The sequence below is a fragment of the Coregonus clupeaformis genome, unplaced genomic scaffold (genome assembly GCF_020615455.1).
Source record: "Coregonus clupeaformis isolate EN_2021a unplaced genomic scaffold, ASM2061545v1 scaf0912, whole genome shotgun sequence".
Lineage (NCBI taxonomy): Eukaryota > Metazoa > Chordata > Actinopteri > Salmoniformes > Salmonidae > Coregonus > Coregonus clupeaformis.
Genome location: NW_025534366.1, coordinates 111,270 through 130,000, shown reverse-complemented (window position 1 = coordinate 130,000; position 18,731 = coordinate 111,270). Strand labels below are relative to the sequence as shown.

General features: G+C 43.4%; 2 protein-coding genes across 4 annotated transcripts in view; both read left to right on the top strand.

Moving 5' to 3' along the window:
• The first annotated feature begins 462 nt into the window (after positions 1-462).
• Positions 463-2,140, top strand: LOC121546612 (paired mesoderm homeobox protein 2A-like). The gene is made up of 3 exons (XM_041857848.1): positions 463-535; positions 1,437-1,588; positions 1,731-2,140. Exons 1-3 carry the CDS (start codon positions 463-465, stop codon positions 2,061-2,063), a joined length of 558 nt encoding a protein of 185 aa, XP_041713782.1. The 3' UTR covers positions 2,064-2,140.
• A 4,459-nt stretch (positions 2,141-6,599) lies between these two features.
• Positions 6,600-18,731, top strand: part of LOC121546198 (protein bicaudal D homolog 1) — a 33,007-nt gene continuing 20,875 nt past the window's right edge. For all 3 annotated transcript variants that reach the window (XM_041857275.2, XM_041857276.1, XM_041857274.2), the window contains exon 1: positions 6,600-7,197. In XM_041857275.2, coding sequence (XP_041713209.1) covers positions 6,982-7,197 — 216 coding nt within the window. In that variant the 5' untranslated portion in view covers positions 6,600-6,981. The remainder of the gene's footprint in view (positions 7,198-18,731) is intronic.

Sequence of the window (18,731 nt, the reverse complement as noted above, 5' to 3'; positions counted from 1 at the left end):
TGCAGATACAGAGGGAGAGAGAGAGAGAGAGAGGGAGAGAGAGAGAGAGGGGGAGAGAAAGGGGGAGGGAGAGGGAGAGAGAGAGAGAGAGAGAGATTGAGAGAGAGAGAGAGAGAGAGAGAGAGAGAGAGAGAGAGAGAGAAGCAAGTCTGAATCCTTGACTAAAGACAACCAGTGAGGGACCAGGAAGTGTAACAAGGAGTCAGTTGTACCCCATCTACAGAGCTCTGATTAGCAGGCTGGGTCACCCTCTACGGAGGAGACTTCTGGAAGTCAGTGGAGGGGAACCAGATATGCCGGTGGTGCAGGATATGTCAGTGCACCATGGAGGACCACAGAGGCAGACTCCAGAGTGTGTCCCCCCCCAAGGTGTTGTTTCACTCCATTGAGCGGATCCTGAGGAGAGTGCCGTGTCTGGAGGGGGAGGAGAGGGGGAGAGGAGGAGAGGAGGAGAGAGGGAGCATGGCGGGAGAGACGGGGTCTGTGTGTGTGAAGACCAGCGCTGAGCAAGAGCCTAAAGTCAACAGATGCCCAGGTGTGTTTAGTCAGTGGTTCCAACGGCTCAGTGTGTTGGAGCATGCTGTGGATTTGATTAACTGTATCAAAGTATCTGCTATATGACCCTATTAGTAGCAGTGGAAAACGTTATAAACTGCATATCAATGAAGGAAGATCAATAGATAAGGACATTATATATTCAATAGTGTAGATTGTGTTTCTTGTGATATAGCCTTCTAAACTGTAGAGTTTAACTCAGAGGATGGAAACAGAGTAAGTAAATGTAATTGTAACAGTATTGAATGAGGAACGAGTGCTTGATATTTTATTTGAAGAAGGTTTAAGTTTGTTCTGGCTAAGTGTTTCTATCCTCTCAGGTGTACTAAAGCTCAGCTACTGCAGAGCCAAGAGTCAGAGGTTGTTTTATGGTTTCGTGCTTTTTTCTACCCTTTTGAATGTGGTGCTTTGATGTTGATTTTCAAAAACGTCTCGTTAGTGGTTCATAAACGCTCAACACTCCATCTTTTCTAAAAGCTGCTCAGGGAATTGGATTACTTCAAATTCCATTCTGGAAGAAAATGAAAAACCGACAATAAACAAAACAATCATGATCAAAAATACACTTGAAACATGGTAATGGGAATAACTGTATAGCTATGGGTTGTTTTAACCTTTTCTTAAGGAAAAACCATTTTCTGCAAGTATGTTACCCCCTATACATTTAGTGCACAAATAATAACTTATTTTCTGTCATAACAGTTTCTGTAACTGTCAAGGTCTAATTGTATTGTATTGTATTTGGATAGTTACCTGTAAATAGATTTAAAGTGCCATATTAAGCTAAATGGCCAAACACATTTACAGAGTTTGCCAAATATCTGCTTTCCATTTAGAAAGCAATAAATTGTGTGTGTGTGTGTGTGTTTTGTTTGGAGTAGTGTCGCGGAGCAGCGGTCGGCGGGTACGAACCACATTCACCTCAGCCCAACTAGAGGTGCTAGAGAAGACCTTCCAGGAGAGCCAATACCCTGACATATATACCAGAGAACTACTGGCTTCCCAAACACAGTTGTCAGAGGTACGAGTACAGGTAGGTACTGTGTGTGTGTGTGTGTGTGTGTGTGTGTGTGTGTGTGTGTGTGTGTTTTGCGTAAGTGCGTGTGCATGCATTTCTATGTGTTTGGTTGGTTTCCTGATGGAAATGTCTGCTGTGTGTTGTCATCCTGACCCAGATATGGTTCCAGAACCGCCGGGCCAAGTGTAGGAAGACTGGAGCTCTGGGAAAGAGCAGAGGATTGGTCGAACTCTCAGACACCGACCAACAGCCTGAGAGGATGGTGCCGCTTCCTCCCCTGATTGGATCCCTCCAAACTAGGCCACACCCACTACAGCACAGGCTCTTCCTCTACAAGCTATCCTACCATCCCATTGGTGTTTACCAGCACTTCCTGCCCAAGCTCCACCCTGCCCTGGTACCCTACTCGGAGCCCTACCTGCTTCCCCTGCCAGCCCAGCCCTGGTTGACCCCAATGAAACATGCCATACCTGGACACACACTCAGCTGACAGACACACAAAAACCACACACCGGATGTCTTGTATGTCAAGTATGTCTGTCCCTGTACATATGTTTTCTGTACATAGAACAATTCTACTCATACAGAAATCTGCTATTTTGATTAATTTCATACAAAGTATCATAAATAAAGGTCTTCAGTCTGAGCATGATTAGCTGAATCTGGTGTGTTATTGTAGGGCTGGAATGAAACACCCAGTAGCTCTCCAGGACCAGAGCTGGAGAGTTGGAGACCCATGTCCCAGACTGATCCTGGGTTCTCTGGGATTCTGAGAAACATTCTGACTCAGTTATCATCATCAGAGTGTTACGTCACTTCCAGAGAGGAGGGCAGGTGGTGTTTGTAGAGTCAACCATGTAGTTCCTTGAATCTGAGAAGTCCTCTCAAAGAGTAAAGTCGTTTATGTGATATTACATTTTAGTCATTTAGCAGACGCTCTTATCCAGAGCGACTTACAGTTAGTAAGTACATATTAATACATATTTTTTTTATACTGGCCCCCCGTGGGAAGCGAACCCACAACCCTGGCGTTGCAAACGCCATGCTCTATCAACTGAGCTACATCCCTGCCGGCCATTCCCTCCCCTACCCTGGACGAATTGTGCGCCGCCCATGAGCCTCAACTGAGCTACATCCCTGCCGGCCATTCCCTCCCCTACCCTGGACGACGCTGGGCCAATTGTGCGCCGCCCATGAGTCTCCCGGTCACGGCCGGCGGCAACAGAGCCTGGATTCGAACCAGGATCTCTAGTGGCACAGTTAGCACTGCGATGCAGTGCCTTAGACCACTGCGCCACTCAGGAGTGATATGATTGATAGGACAATGTTCTAGAGTCTTTAAACAATGAACATTTATGGGTGACGATTGCCAAGGAAACCATTATACATTATCATGATGTATTTCTAGTAGAAACACATAGTGCCAGGGTTTGAGAGAACGAAAGAGAGAGAAAGAAAGATAGGGGGGAGATAGAGAGAGAGGGGAGAGAGGAAAAGGAAGAGAGAGAGTACCAGAGTTTGAGAGAGAGAGAGAGAGAGAGAGAGAGAGAGAGAGAGAGAGAGAGAGAGAGAGAGAGAGAGAATGAGAGAAGAGAGAGAGAGAGACAGAAAGAGAGAAAGAGAGAGAAAGAGAAAGAGAGAAAGAAAGGAGAGAAAGAGGGTTATTTCAGACGATATGGGGCCTATAAAAGAGATATTATGTTGAGATTTCAGATTATTACTCAATTGTTTTATTGCACTCTAAATAATATGGTACTACCTTATCTTAATTCACCTGGGGTGAATCTGAGGGCAGGGCAGGTGTACAGTCATCATCTGAGACAGACACACACACACACACACACACACACACACACACACACACCAGGTGTAGAGTCATAATAAATAAATAAAATGTAAGATGGTTCAATGTTTCAGTGTTGCAGACAGAAATATAGTAGATCAGTAGATCTCAATAGATCTTTTAAATTGGATCTCTGAGAATTATGTTTTTAACTGCAAAGTTCTGGAAATGTCATCCTACTGAACACATGATCATCTAAATGTTTCTCAACTCCAGTCCTAGGGAAACAACTGGTCAATGGCTTGATGATTAGTTGATTAACTGAATCGGGTGTGTCAGAGTCAATGAATGGGCTGGAGTAAACCTGTGGGACCTCAGGACTGGTGTTGAGAAACCCCGATCTAAATATGTTCCATCCTTCACCTGACCACGTTAGTGTAGCTGTAGCCTATTTAAGACGGTGCTCTTGCCTGGACTCAACAACACTTCTTCCATCTGCTGAACTTTTGACTCCTGCCTCTTATCTGCCTTTACAGGTACTTAGCATTTCGGTGAACCCTGTGTTATAACAGTCTTATCAGACGAGCTCAAATGTGTCCCCGTCCCCAGGCTAACGTTAGAACACACACACTCCAGTTTGGCCAAAGGCTGGCAGATTTTTGTGGGTGTTATAGAATTTTCCAAGAATCTGTTTGGTGTGTTTTTCCGAAATGCCTGAAGTGCTGAGCTTTAACCAATGTCCAAAGATCAAAGTCATGCATTCCAAATGGAGGAACGTTTCATTTTTATTTCACACTTCTGTATAACAGGTTTACTATGGTGTGACCAGTGAGTGGTATATATATTTATATTAATGTATTCATTTATTTTTAAATAAGATGTGCTTGTTGCTATATCACTTAATTTTCAAATGTATATCAGGAAAAAAGTATATGAAGTCCAATTTATTTTCAAATATGAGTTTGAATTATCCATCTTTGTAATATTGATCAGTTTTCAGTAGGCTACTGAAAGCTGATCAACATTACAAAGATGGATCTTTCAAACTCATATTTGAAAATAAAATTGGACTTCATATATTTTGATGAGCTTGGCATGTATGTCCTCTTGTGGTTCAATAAGGGTATCACAGCTGTGACACCTAATTGCTGTGTTCCTGGTTTGAACAGGTGATGGTGATGTAGGACTTAGAATAGGCTACAGTAGAGATGCTATCTCCACTTTTGCATCCTCTCCTGGCTCGAACATAAAATTGTTTCCTGTCAGCTTTCTCACTATGATTTGTATTAGTGGCCTATCTGGAGCAACTTCTAAATAAACATCATAGGGGCATTGCAGTTGACACGTCAGCATCTAGCTTAAAATACACCGGGGGTTCCTATAGGGACCATATATAGGGATTATATATAGGGATCATATATATATATATACAGTTGAAGTTGGATATTTACATACACCTTAGCCAAATACATTTAAACTCAGTTTTCACAATTCCTGACATTTAATCCTAGTAAAAATTCGCTGTTTTAGGTCAGTTAGGATCACCACTTTATTTTAAGAATGTGAAATGTCAAAATAATAGTAGAGAGAATTATTTATTTCAGCTTTTATTTCTTTCATCACATTCCCAGTGGGTCAGAAGTTTACATACACTCAATTAGTATTTGGTAGCATTGCCTTTAAATTGTATAACTTGGGTCAAACGTTTCGGGTAGCCTTCCACAAGCTTCCCACAATAAATTGGGTGAATTTTGGCCCATTCCTCCTGACAGAGCTGGTGTAACTGAGTCAGGTTTGTATGCCTCCTTGCTCGCACACGCTTTTTCAGTTCTGCCCACACATTTCTTATAGGATTGAGGTCAGGCCTTTGTGATGGCCACTCCAATACCTTAACTTTGTTGTACTTAAGCCATTTTGCCAAAACTTTGGAAGTATGCTTGGGGTCATTGTCCATTTGGAAGACCCATTTGCGACCAAGCTTTAACTCCCTGATATCCACATACATTTCCTTCCTCATGATGCCATCTATTTTGTGAAGTGCACCAGTCCCTCCTGCAGCAAAGCACCCTCACAGCATGATGCTGCCACGCCCGTGATTCACGGTTGGGATGGTGTTATTCGGCTTGCAAGCGACCCCCTTTTTCCTCCAAACATAACAATGGTCATTATGGCCAAACAGTTCTATTTTTGTTTCATCAGACCAGAGGACATTTCTCCAAAAAGTACGATCTTTGTCCCCATGTGCAGTTGCAAACAGTAGTCTGTCTTTTTTACGGCGGTTTTGGAGCAGTGGCTTCTTCCTTGCTGAGCAGCCTTTCAGGTTATGTCAATATAGGACTCGTTTCACTGTGTATATAGATACTTTTGTACCTGTTTCCTCCAGCATCTTCACAAGGTCCTTTGCTGTTGTTCTGGGATTGATTTGCACTTTTCGCACCAAAGTACGTTCATCTCTAGGAGACAGAACGCGTCTCCTTCCTGAGCGGTATGAAGGCTGCGTAGTCCCATGGTGTTTATACTTGCGTACTATTGTTTGTACAGATGAACGTGGTACCTTCAGGCGTTTGGAAATTGCTCCCAAGGACGAACCAGACTTCTGAGGTCTTGGCTGATTTCTTTTGATTTTCCCATCATGTCAAGCAAAGAGGCACTGAGTTTGAAGGTAGGCCTTGAAATACATACACAGGTACACCTCCAATTGACTCAAATGATGTCAATTAGCCTATCAGAAGCTTCTAAAGCCATGATATCATTTTATGGAATTTTCCAAGCTGTTTAAAGGCACAGTCAATTTAGTGTACGTAAACTTCTGACTCTTTTGAATTATAAGTGAAATAATCTGTCTGTAAACAATTGTTGGAAAAATTACTTGTGTCATGCACAAAGTAGATGTCCTAACCGACTTGCCAAAACTATAGTTTGTTAACAAGAAATGTGTGGAGTGGTTGAAAAACGTGTTTTAATGACTCCAACCTAAGAGTATGTAAACTTCCGACTTCAACTGTATATCAGGGGTCCTTGGGTGAAAAGGATTGGGAACCCCTGGTGTAGGGGGATGGTATAAAACTAATGATTAGGCCTATAGCTTTCTTGCCACCTTAGTTTATTAATAATCCGTGATCACCTAGGGTGAAAGAGGGTGTAAAAGCAACATATGTCATCATCAACATAAACAAGATCCTCCTTGTCTGTGGACCAACCCAGCGTGACGGGCAGTATCCATACCGTACAGCAGAGGAAGAGATGTGCTGGTGAATGTTCGACGTCACAGCCACAGGCAGCAGAAGGATGGGCGAGAGTTGTGTGTACCTTGCAGCTGCTTCATGGCAATAGAGAGAGATGGCGTCCGCATCCCGATGAATAAGCAAAAAAAGAAGAGGAAAAAGGATGATGATGGACCCTACGCCTAGAGGGGAAACCGTTTAATTCAATCTCTCTTTCACAATCATTTCGCTCCGGGGATGTTAACGCCCTTTTCATGCGTTTTTAAACTCCTCGGCTGATTCCTTCCAACCGAGGAGGTGTGAGGATTGTTGTCAGGTACATCTGTTTTATTCCTCCGCTTCTCTGCCCATCCGACGCAGGGGCGAGGAGGAGAGGAGGAAAGGGGGAGAGAGGGAGGGCGATGGCTGCTGGAGGAGGATGCGGGGAGACGGTGGAGCAGTGCCGGGCGGAGGTGGAGCGTTTGACCCGTGAGCTGGCAGAGGCGAACCGGGAGAAGATTCGGGCTGCGGAGTGCGGTCTGGTGGTTCTGGAGGAGAACCAGACCCTGAAGCAGCAATATTCGGATCTAGAGGCCGAGCAAGAGGCGCTCCGACAGGAGCTGGAGCAGCTACAAGAGGTATCAACCACTTAAAACACCTTATTAAATAACACCGTAAGTTAACTATAAACATTGGCCCATGTGATATAAGTTAAGTGCTTGCTGGAAATGTATTCGTAAACATGCATTTATTAGTTAGCCTCCAAATCCAACTTCCTTCTGTCCCCCAGGCGGGTAGGCTACATCCCTTCCAAGGGATGGGTGATGTCAGCTAGATTTGGGCAGGCCTCATCCCCAGAAGTTGGCACCAGTCTGACACCCCACAGCGGGTCTGAGTCTGTCAGAGATACACAGGCCTCAGCAGAGAACTGGGAGGGGACGGAGAGGGCTTTGTTGTCGGAACAGGGAGTACCGTAGTAACTTGATGCTATGCGCAAGTCTGATGTGCGCAGGTATGGGCTTTCCAAGGTGTGCTACTGATGCGCATTTTGGTGCAATGGAATATCATATGTTTGCTGTGGTAGGCTACTTTGCGTGTGTGGATGGGTGTAAACTATGATTGTTAATTATGTGTCAAACAGCTTTTGCATGCCTCTTTAAACATATTTTTAAAGAGCTTCTGAATTATGCAATACACTTTAACACCTATGGGGGGAAGTGTTATCCATCTATTCAAAAAGTAGGTCTGTTGAACATTGTGTAAGCTATACAGTACTGAGGGAAAAGTGTAGCATTTGGCTGGCAGACTCACTAAGTGCTAAGTAGCACACTAACCCCAGTTCTCTCTCTCTGTCCCCCTTCTCCTCCTCTCCACCCTCCACCCCTCTCCTCTCCTGCACTCTCCCCCTTGGTCATGGCCACTGATCCTTAGAGAAAGTCTTCATCTGGTCTAGGTTTCCATCAGAGTCAGCTCAATACCTAATTTAATCTCAATTAACTCCTATCGATCACTATGTTTCTCAGGCATACTGCTTCTGCTGCTACTGGGGAAAGGGCTACACTGATCGGAGAATGATCTAGATTTGACTATTTGTTGACAGTTATCTCACATCACTGTAATAAGAGGCTTTCTTTACCACTTTGAGAAAAGGTAGATTTCCTACTTTTGCTAGTCATGTGGGTAGTAGTCTTCCACACAGCGGTCTGGTCCAGTTGGTGTATCAGGGAAAAGCTCATCGTAGCTAGAATTGCCTCATCATCTTCCCTGAGACCTGAAGTAACTGAATTAACTATCACTTAAACTGAAGCTGAGCTTTGATTGGTTTATTGGGACTGACAGTTGGCTGTGTGGTGCAGAGTGATACTTGGGACATATGGCAGTATGCAGGGTTGGTTCCTGCTAAATTGGCAGTATCAAACATCCACTTCTTTAGGTTTTTCATGATGTGTTGTGTGCTGGACTACTCTGTTCCACATTGCTCATTTAGACCAGGTTCAGTTCAGAAGGAAAGCTACTTTAGCACGGACATGCATACTGGAAACAGTCAACCATGAGCACCGAGTTCCCTCTGTGAGCTTTACTGGATGAAAGGCAACAGAGAGACTCGGTCATAAATGATTCATCATGGCATGATTTGCTTTCATCATGATAGTGTGTGATAGACCGTCATTTTTATTTAATGGGCATGTACATGCCTGATTGTTAATTATCAACACAAGTACCTAACAAGATCTCCTCAGTGTACAGGCAGCAGGAGTCAGCGTTTCTAAGCACTATTGGGTCTGCAAACCTTTCATCACTAATTGCAACCTTTCATCACTAATTGCTATCAGCAGGTTTGATGAAAGGATGCTCATGAAAAAGCAAAGGGAAAAGTTGAGTGCTAAACTTTTGGTCGTGGGGGCGGTACAGAATGAGTCACAGATTGATTGGTTAATCAATGGAATGGCAGTTTCTAATTACAAAAGGTTCAATTGATAAATGACCATATACAGTGAGGGAAAAAAGTATTTGATCCCCTGCTGATTTTGTACGTTTGCCCACTGACAAAGAAATGATCAGTCTGTAATTTTAATGGTAGGTTTATTTGAACAGTGAGAGACAGAATAACAACAAAAAAATCCAGAAAAACGCATGTCGAAAATGTTATAAATTGATTAGCATTTTAATGAGGGAAATAAGTATTTGACCCCCTCTCAATCAGAAGGATTTCTGGCTCCCAGGTGTCTTTTATACAGGTAACGAGCTGAGATTAGGAGCAAACTCTTAAAGGGAGTGCTCCTAATCTCAGCTTGTTACCTGTATAAAAGACACCTGTCCACAGAAGCAATCAATCAAACAGATTCTAAACTCTCCACCATGGCCAAGACCATAGAGCTCTCCAAGGATGTCAGGGACAAGATTGTAGACCTACACAAGGCTGGAATGGGCTACAAGACCATTGCCAAGCAGCTTGGTGAGAAGGTGACAACAGTTGGTGCGATTATTCGCAAATGGAAGAAATACAAAATAACTGTCAATCTCCCTCAGCCTGGGACTCCATGCAAGATCTCACCTCGTGGAGTTGCAATGATCATGAGAACGGTGAGGAATCAGCCCAGAACTACACAGGAGGATCTTGTCAATGATCTCAAGGCAGCTGGGACCATAGTCACCAAGAAAACAATTGGTAACACATTACGCCGTGAAGGACTGAAATCCTGCAGCGCCCGCAAGGTCCCCCTGCTCAAGAAAGCACATATACAGGGCCGTCTGAAGTTTGCCAATGAACATCTGAATGATTCAGAGGAGAACTGGGTGAAAGTGTTGTGGTCAGATGAGACCAAAATCGAGCTCTTTGGCATCAACTCAACTCGCCGTGTTTGGAGGAGGAGGAATGCTGCCTATGACCCCAAGAACACCATCCCCACCGTCAAACATGGAGGTGGAAACATTATGCTTTGGGGGTGTTTTTTCTGCTAAGGGGACAGGACAACTTCACCGCATCAAAGGGGACGATGGACGGGGCCATGAACCGTCAAATCTTGGGTGAGAACCTCCTTCCCTCAGCCAGGGCATTGAAAATGGGTCGTGGATGGGTATTCCAGCATGACAATGACCCAAAACACACGGCCAAGGCAACAAAGGATTGGCTCAAGAAGAAGCACATGAAGGTCCTGGAGTGGCCTAGCCAGTCTCCAGACCTTAATCCCATAGAAAATCTGTGGAGGGAGCTGAAGGTTTGAGTTGCCAAACGTCAGCCTCGAAACCTTAATGACTTGGAGAAGATCTGCAAAGAGGAGTGGAACAAAATCCCTCCTGAGATGTTTGCAAACCTGGTGGCCAACTACAAGAAACGTCTGACCTCTGTGATTGCCAACAAGGGTTTTGCCACCAAGTACTAAGTCATGTTTTGCAGAGGGGTCAAATACTTATTTCCCTCATTAAAATGCAAATAAATTCATAACATTTTTGACATGCGTTTTTCTGGATTTCTTTGTTGTTATTCTGTCTCTCACTGTTCAAATAAACCTACCATTAAAATTATAGACTGATCATGTCTTTGTCAGTGGGCAAACGTACAAAATCAGCAGGGGATCAAATACTTTTTTCCCTCACTGTATAATAGCCAGTGTACTAAAGCCGTTGGTGCTCTCAGAGAGCTGTACGACATGGATACTAATCATTATATGCATATTGATAACAGTCTCTGTTATTGTCTTCATGTGAAGCATCTTGTTCTGAATCACTGTAATCCTATAGGCCTACTGGCTGTGTCTGTGGGCCGGACATAGACCAGAAATACTATTTAAAACTCTTGAGTTCCAAGACCCGACAGGGTTGGATCATATTCTGTTTTTCATTAATTTTCTCTATCTCTCTCTCTCTCAAACAAATGTGTGATGTATAATTTCCTTGTTCAAGAGAATGTTCAGGTGCCAAGTGGTTATGCTAGATATTTCCCTGAGCCAAATTGAAGCCTGAACTTAAACCACCATTTTCTAATTCAGACATTAGCCTAAATTGACAGTCTGTCTTCTGCTCTACGTCTTAAATAATTGTGTTGTTTCTAAAACATTAGGTAATTGAGTCCTTCAGAAGGACTGGTATAATCTAATAGCCATTGGTTAACAGCGGGATATAACTCAGAAGGACCAGCCTTGGCAATAAAGAGCTACTGACAGCTCAATGCTAATCAGCTTGCTCCACAGTCGCCCATTAGATTGATTTAGAAGGGAAGTATATTTAGGCTCCATTCATGTTATTTATTTGCTTTTGGAACATAACGTACACTCACTCCATCTAGGAATTGGTGCATTAATTTGTTCATTGGAAGTGGTTTTCAAAGAGTAGGCTGTAGTACTACAGTGGGGAGAACAAGTATTTGATACACTGCCGATTTTGCAGGTTTTCCAACTTACAAAGCATGTAGAGGTCTGTAATTTTTATCATAGGTACACTTCAACTGTGAGAGACGGAATCTAAAACAAAAATCCAGAAAATCACATTGTATGATTTTTAAGTAATTAATTTGCATTTTATTGCATGACATAAGTATTTGATACATCAGAAAAGCAGAACTTAATATTTGGTACAGAAACCTTTGTTTGCAATTACAGAGATCATACGTTTCCTGTAGGTCTTGACCAGGTTTGCACACACTGCAGCAGGGATTTTGGCCCACTCCTCCATACAGACCTTCTCCAGATCCTTCAGGTTTTGGGGCTGTCGCTGGGCAATACGGACTTTCAGCTCCCTCCAAAGATTTTCTATTGGGTTCAGGTCTGGAGACTGGCTAGGCCACTCCAGGTCCTTGAGATGCTTCTTACGGAGCAACTCCTTAGTTGCCCTGGCTGTGTGTTTCGGGTCGTTGTCATGCTGGAAGACCAAGCCACGACTCATCTTCAATGCTCTTACTGAGGGAAGGATGTTGTTGGCCAAGATCTCGCGATACATGGCCCCATCCATCCTCCCCTCAATACGGTGCAGTCGTCCTGTCCCCTTTGCAGAAAAGCATCCCCAAAGAATGATGTTTCCACCTCCATGCTTCACGGTTGGGATGGTGTTCTTGGGGTTGTACTCATCCTTCTTCTTCCTCCAAACACGGCGAGTGGAGTTTAGACCAAAAAGCTATATTTTTGTCTCATCGGACCACATGACCTTCTCCCATTCCTCCTCTGGATCATCCAGATGGTCATTGGCAAACTTCAGACGGGCCTGGACATGCGCTGGCTTGAGCAGGGGGACCTTGCGTGCGCTGCAGGATTTTAATCCATGACGGCATAGTGTGTTACTAATGGTTTTCTTTGAGACTGTGGTCCCAGCTCTCTTCAGGTCATTGACCAGGTCCTGCCGTGTAGTTCTGGGCTGATCCCTCACCTTCCTCATGATCATTGATGCCCCACGAGGTGAGATCTTGCATGGAGCCCCAGACCGAGGGTGATTGACCGTCATCTTGAACTTCTTCCATTTTCTAATAATTGTGCCAACAGTTGTTGCTTTCTCACCAAGCTGCTTGCCTATTGTCCTGTAGCCCATCCCAGCCTTGTGCAGGTCTACAATTCTATCCCTGATGTCCTTACACAGCTCTCTGGTCTTGGCCATTGTGGAGAGGATGGAGTCTGTTTGATTGAGTGTGTGGACAGGTGTCTTTTATACAGGTAACAAGTTCAAACAGGTGCAGTTAATACAGGTAATGAGTGGAGAACAGGAGGGCTTCTTAAAGAAAAACTAACAGGTCTGTGAGAGCCGGAATTCTTACTGGTTGGTAGGTGATCAAATACTTATGTCATGCAATAAAATGCAAATTAATTACTTAAAAATCATACAATGTGATTTTCTGGATTTTTGTTTTAGATTCCGTCTCTCACAGTTGAAGAGTACCTATGAAAAAAATTACAGACCTCTACATGCTTTGTAAGTAGGAAAACCTGCAAAATCGGCAGTGTATCAAATACTTGTTCTCTTCACTGTATGTAGTACAGTGAGCTCCTAAAATATTGGGACAGGGATTATTTTTTTTTTTTTTGGATCTGTACTCCAGCACTTTGAAATGATACAATTACTATGATGTTAAAGTGCAGACTGTCAGCTTTAATTTGAGGGTATTTTGTGTTCAAATAAATGAATGGTAAATTATGTATTGTGTAATTTTGGAGTCGCTTTTATTATAAATAAGAATGTAGTATGTTTCTAAACACTTCTACATTCATGTGGATGCTACCATGATTACAGATAGTCCTGAATTAATCGTGAATAATGATGAGTGAGTAAGTTACAGACGCACACATATCATACCCCCAAGACATGCTAACCTCTCACCATTTCAATAACAGGGGAGGTTACCAATTTTGGGGGGGTATGCCTATGTAACTTTCTCACTCATCATTATTCACGATTCATTCAGGACTATCTATAATCATGGTAACATCCACATGAATGTAGAAGTGTTTAGAAACATATTCAAAAATAAAAGTGACTCCAAAATGACACTACATTATTTACCATTCATTTCTATTGGACACAAAATAATCTGAAACACAACCAAAACAAACAGCAAATGCATCCAACACATTTGTAGAGTCAGAAGCTTGATGTAGTCATTGTGTGCTAGGAATATGGTAACAAATACTTACATTTTAACTACTTTAATACACATTTAAGGGAATTTGTCACAATACCTGACAATCTTCACTTGTATCATTTCAAATCCAAGGTGCTGGAGTACAGCGCTCACAGGACAGTATATGTATTGTGCTGTATGTTTACAGAGCTCCTTCATTTAGCAAACACAATCTCAAATGGAGAGAGAGAGAGAAATACGGAGAGAGTATAAGGCGAGGGAGGGAGGGAGAGAGAGAAGTGTTTAGGGAATATCAGTAACTCTTAAGAGTGCTTTCAGTCAGCGTATTCCATTTCCTGTGTGAAGTGTACCAGTGTCTGGGAGGAGCTGGGTGGAGTAATAACAGGCTATATACAATTGGCAGGTCAATCTACACCTCTCTGCTATACATTCCTCTATCTAAGCCTGTAAAGCCTCCCTCACTCTATAGCTATACATTACACACACATTACATCATGCTACATTCACACACCTGTATCTAAATCTGCCACATATTCCTCTCTGCTATACATTTAAGTGATAATGCCTGAGAAGCCAGTGTTTGAAGGATATATTGGCACAGGTGGCAAACCGTGCCAATATATCCTCCAAACACCGGCTTCGAGGGCATTATCACTTTTATACAATGGGTTAGCAACATATTCAAATAATGATTGATATATTTTCATTAAAAATGTTAATTTTATGAATTTATTCATACTATTTCATCCTTCCACAAGATATAGTCCCGACACAAATCTAGGGTTGCTACCCTAGACGGCTGGTCGTTCATTCTATCGGTTCGGTTGCCAGAGATGCGACCCAGTCGTTCAGTCTTTTTGTTCTGTATCTATCATACTGGCTGGCAATGTTCTTATGTCTTGCTTGCTAGCTAGCCAACTACGGACCCTTGTGAAGGGGGTTTAAAATGGGGAATGGTTTTATGGTCATGCGTTGGAAGCAATGGCTGTAAAAGGGGAAGTAGGGAGAAGGGTTTTGCGGTTGATTGTAAAAATGATGAAAAATCCAGAGCGTGCATTAGCACTGCTGTCAGCCTAAAAGCAGAAGCGCCCGACCCAACCCTCAACTCCATTGATGTCATACACAAACAACCAATGGGATGCGTCCTTCTCTAGCTTGACAGAGTATACAGTATATAATCAAGTTGCCCCTAGATGCTGATCCCAGGTCAGTTTTGTGTTTTAAGGCCCCATTGTTAATTTTAGAATGTGTGGGAAGGTAAGCTGATCCTAGATCGGTGTCCGAGGGCCACTGCTACCTGGACCTTACCTTGACAGGAAGCAAATGGATCCATGTCTGCATGTCCATATTAAGGCATTAGTGTGAGTTATGGTATAGCTACTGACGGTCTATCATTGACTCTCAGGAGGAGAATGGCTTAGGTCTATTAGGAAAGAACATTAACCACACTTGGGTGCCCAAATGCATGATGTCTTTACCACTGTGGGGTATAGTGTAGTTAGCTGGGAATCTATCCCTCATCTGGTCAAGCTGCTATTGTGCAAAATGATCTAAAATACTGAAATGTAAAGAGAACTTCTTCTGCACACTTACTGTAGTGTGTCAGTGAATATTTTCAGTTTATTGTGGATTCACTGTGGGAAAAAAAATAAGTGAGGCCTACTTTGACTGAATGGCTAAACTCTCACAGACCTTTCAAACCCCAGAGTGGATGAAATCCCTTAACAGTAGGCTAACTGTTTTCTTCAACAGCTACTGTAGCTGGTCTGCATCCAAATGGCACCCTATTCCCTACATAGTGCACTACTTTTGACCAGAGCCCTTTAGGGTGCCATTTGGGACACAGATGTCTCTGCCCCTCTTATTAAATTATGGAATATTCCTCTAGGTCACATGTTCACAGGCACTTAAGAGACGGCTGGTAAAACCTCTGGATGCCTGATGTCCGTCTGTAATCCTCACATAGAGCACAGGGATAGGCTGAATAATTCAACAACATGAGGCTGTGGTTCTCCCATAATTAACCCTTAGACTCCTGAGAGGGTGGTGGAGTACAGTATCTCATAAGTGTTCCTAGTATGGTTGTTGATGTAGTGGTTGGAGGGAAGGGGGAGACAATGTGACCTGACTGAAAGATTCATGTTAGTGTGAAAGATGGAAGGATAGGAGGAAAGGAAAACAAATAAATTAAAATGTGATTATCCTTCTCATCCCTCCTGCCCTCCACCCCTCCCTCTGTTCCGCCCTCCCTCCATCCCTCCAGACACATCTCAGAATACCATCCATACATGATAGGATACCATCATATCACACACACGCACGCGACATAAAGACACGGGCATGATGCACCGAGGAGGAGACTAGGGAGGAAGCAAAACAGAGATACAGAGGGATCTCCATCTCACTATCAGTTAAACCAGTTGTGTTCGAGCTGGGCTAGAATAAAAGCTAGCCACCCATCCCTGCTCCCCTCCCAGCCTCCCAGCCTATCTCCTGTTCTATTCCTGGTCCTGTCCACCCAACCCAAGGTTATCTTCCAGAGAGGGTATACTTCAAAAGGCCTGTGTTGTACTGTGGTGGGGTTCCTTCTTCAAAGAGCACAGAGTCTCCCACGTCTGCAGCCCTCCAGGGCCCTGGATTGATTAGTGTCTGTTTAAGGCTGCTGAGCCATGTGCTGCTAACTCTTAGCTAGCTAACTCTCTAACTCAGCTAATCAGGACACAGTGAGAGGGGCATACAAACAGGGCATGCAGTAAGGATAAGGTGTATTATGCTGATATTCTGATTGGTTCTGAGGCTCATGCACAGTGTTTGATGCGAGTTAACCTGCAAAAACACCTCATATGATAGATAGGTCGTTTATTAATGGCCTGTGTTGCGTGATTACCTGTTGATTTCTGGGGGTTTGATGATAGGGAGGACACTGTACACACTGATGGAGCATGAAGACACTGCTACAGTGAGGGGAAAAAAGTATTTGATCCCCTGCTGATTTTGTACATTTGCCCACTGACAGACATGATCAGTCTATAATTTTAATGATAGGATTATTTGAACAGTGAGAGACAGAATAACAACAAAATAATCCAGAAAGACGCATGTCAAAAATGTTATAAATTGATTTGCATTTTAATGAGGGAAATAAGTATTTGACCCTTCTGCAAAACATGACTTAGTACTTGGTGGCAAAACCCTTGTTGGCAATCACAGAGGTCAGACGTTTCTTGTAGTTGGCCACCAGGTTTGCACACATCTCAGGAGGGATTTTGTTCCACTTCTCTTTGCAGATCTTCTCCAAGTCATTAAGGTTTCGAGGCTGACGTTTGGCAACTCAAACCTTCAGCTCCCTCCACAGATTTTATATGGGATTAAGGTCTGGAGACTGGCTAGGCCACTCCAGGACCTTAATGTGCTTCTTCTTGAGCCACTCCTTTGTTGCCTTGGCCGTGTGTTTTGGGTCATTGTCATGCTGGAATACCCATCCACGACCCATTTTCAATAACCTGGCTGAGGGAAGGAGGTTCTCACCCAAGATTTGACGGTACATGGCCCTGTCCATCGTCCCTTTGATGCGGTGAAGTTGTCCTGTCCCCTTAGTAGAAAAACACCCCCAAAGCATAATGTTTCCACCTCCATGTTTGACGGTGGGGATGGTGTTCTTGGGGTCATAGGCAGCATTCCTCCTCCTCCAAACACGCCGAGTTAAGTTGATGCCAAAGAGCTCCATTTTGGTCTCATCTGACCACAACACTTTCACCCAGTTCTCCTCTGAATCATTCAGATGTTCATTCCACGAGGTGAGATCTTGCATGGAGCACCAGGCCGAGGGAGATTGACAGTTATTTTGTGTTTCTTCCATTTGCGAATAATCGCACCAACTGTTGTCACCTTCTCACCAAGCTGCTTGGCGATGGTCTTGTAGCCCATTCCAGCCTTTTGTAGGTCTACAATCTTGTCCTTGACATCCTTGGAGAGCTCTTTGGTCTTGGCCATGGTGGAGAGTTTGGAATCTGATTGATTGATTGCTTCTGTGGACAGGTGTCTTTTATACAGGTAACAAGCTGAGATTAGGAGCAATCCCTTTAAGAGTGTGCTCCTAATCTCAACTCGTTACCTGTATAAAAGACACCTGGGAGCCAGAAATCTTTCTGATTGAGAGGGGGTCAAATACTTATTTCTCTCATTAAAATGCAAATCAATCTATAACATTTTTGACGTGCGTTTTTCTGGATTTTTTGTTGTTATTCTGTCTCTCACTGTTCAAATAAACCTACCATTAAAATTATAGACTGATCATTTCTTTGTCAGTGGGCAAACGTACAAAATCAGCAGGGGATCAAATACTTTTTTCCCTCACTGTATGTAAAGTTGTTAGCCTACTGTCAGTTGGAATACAGCCCTGTCGTGGTGGGGGAGGTGGGGGCTCCAGCTGTTTCTCATTAGAGACCCCCCTACAGAGACGGAGATGGATACAGTACATAACAGGAGATGGATACAGTACATAACAGGAGATGGATACAGTACATAACACGAAGGCCACTGTGTGTGCATGTATGCGAGACGCGTGCACACATATATACAGGTAACTGCCAAAATAATGGAAACGCCAACATAAAGTTTCTTAATAGGGCATTGGGCCACCACGAGCCAGAACAGCTTCAATGCACCTTGGCATAGATTCTACAAGTGTCTGGAACTCTATTGGAGAGATGCGACACCTTTCTTCACCAGAAATTCCATAATTTTGTGTTTTGTTGATGGTGGTGGAAAACGCTGTCTCAGTCGCCTCTCCAGAATCTCCCATAAGTGTTCAATTAGGTTGAGATCTGGTGACTGAGACACACACACCCTTTACACCCCCTATGCTCCTTTGAGACCCCTCTTTCAAAGTCAATGAGATCTCTTTTTCTAGCCATAGTTGCCAAAGTAATGGGCAACTGGGCATTTTTATACACGACCATAAGCAAGATGGGATGTTAATTGCTTAATTAACTCAGGAACCACACCTGTGTTGAAGCATCTGCTTTCAATATACTTTGTATCCCTCAATTACTCAAGTGTTTCCTTTATCTTGGCAGTTACAGTGCTACGTCTACAGAATGAATTGTC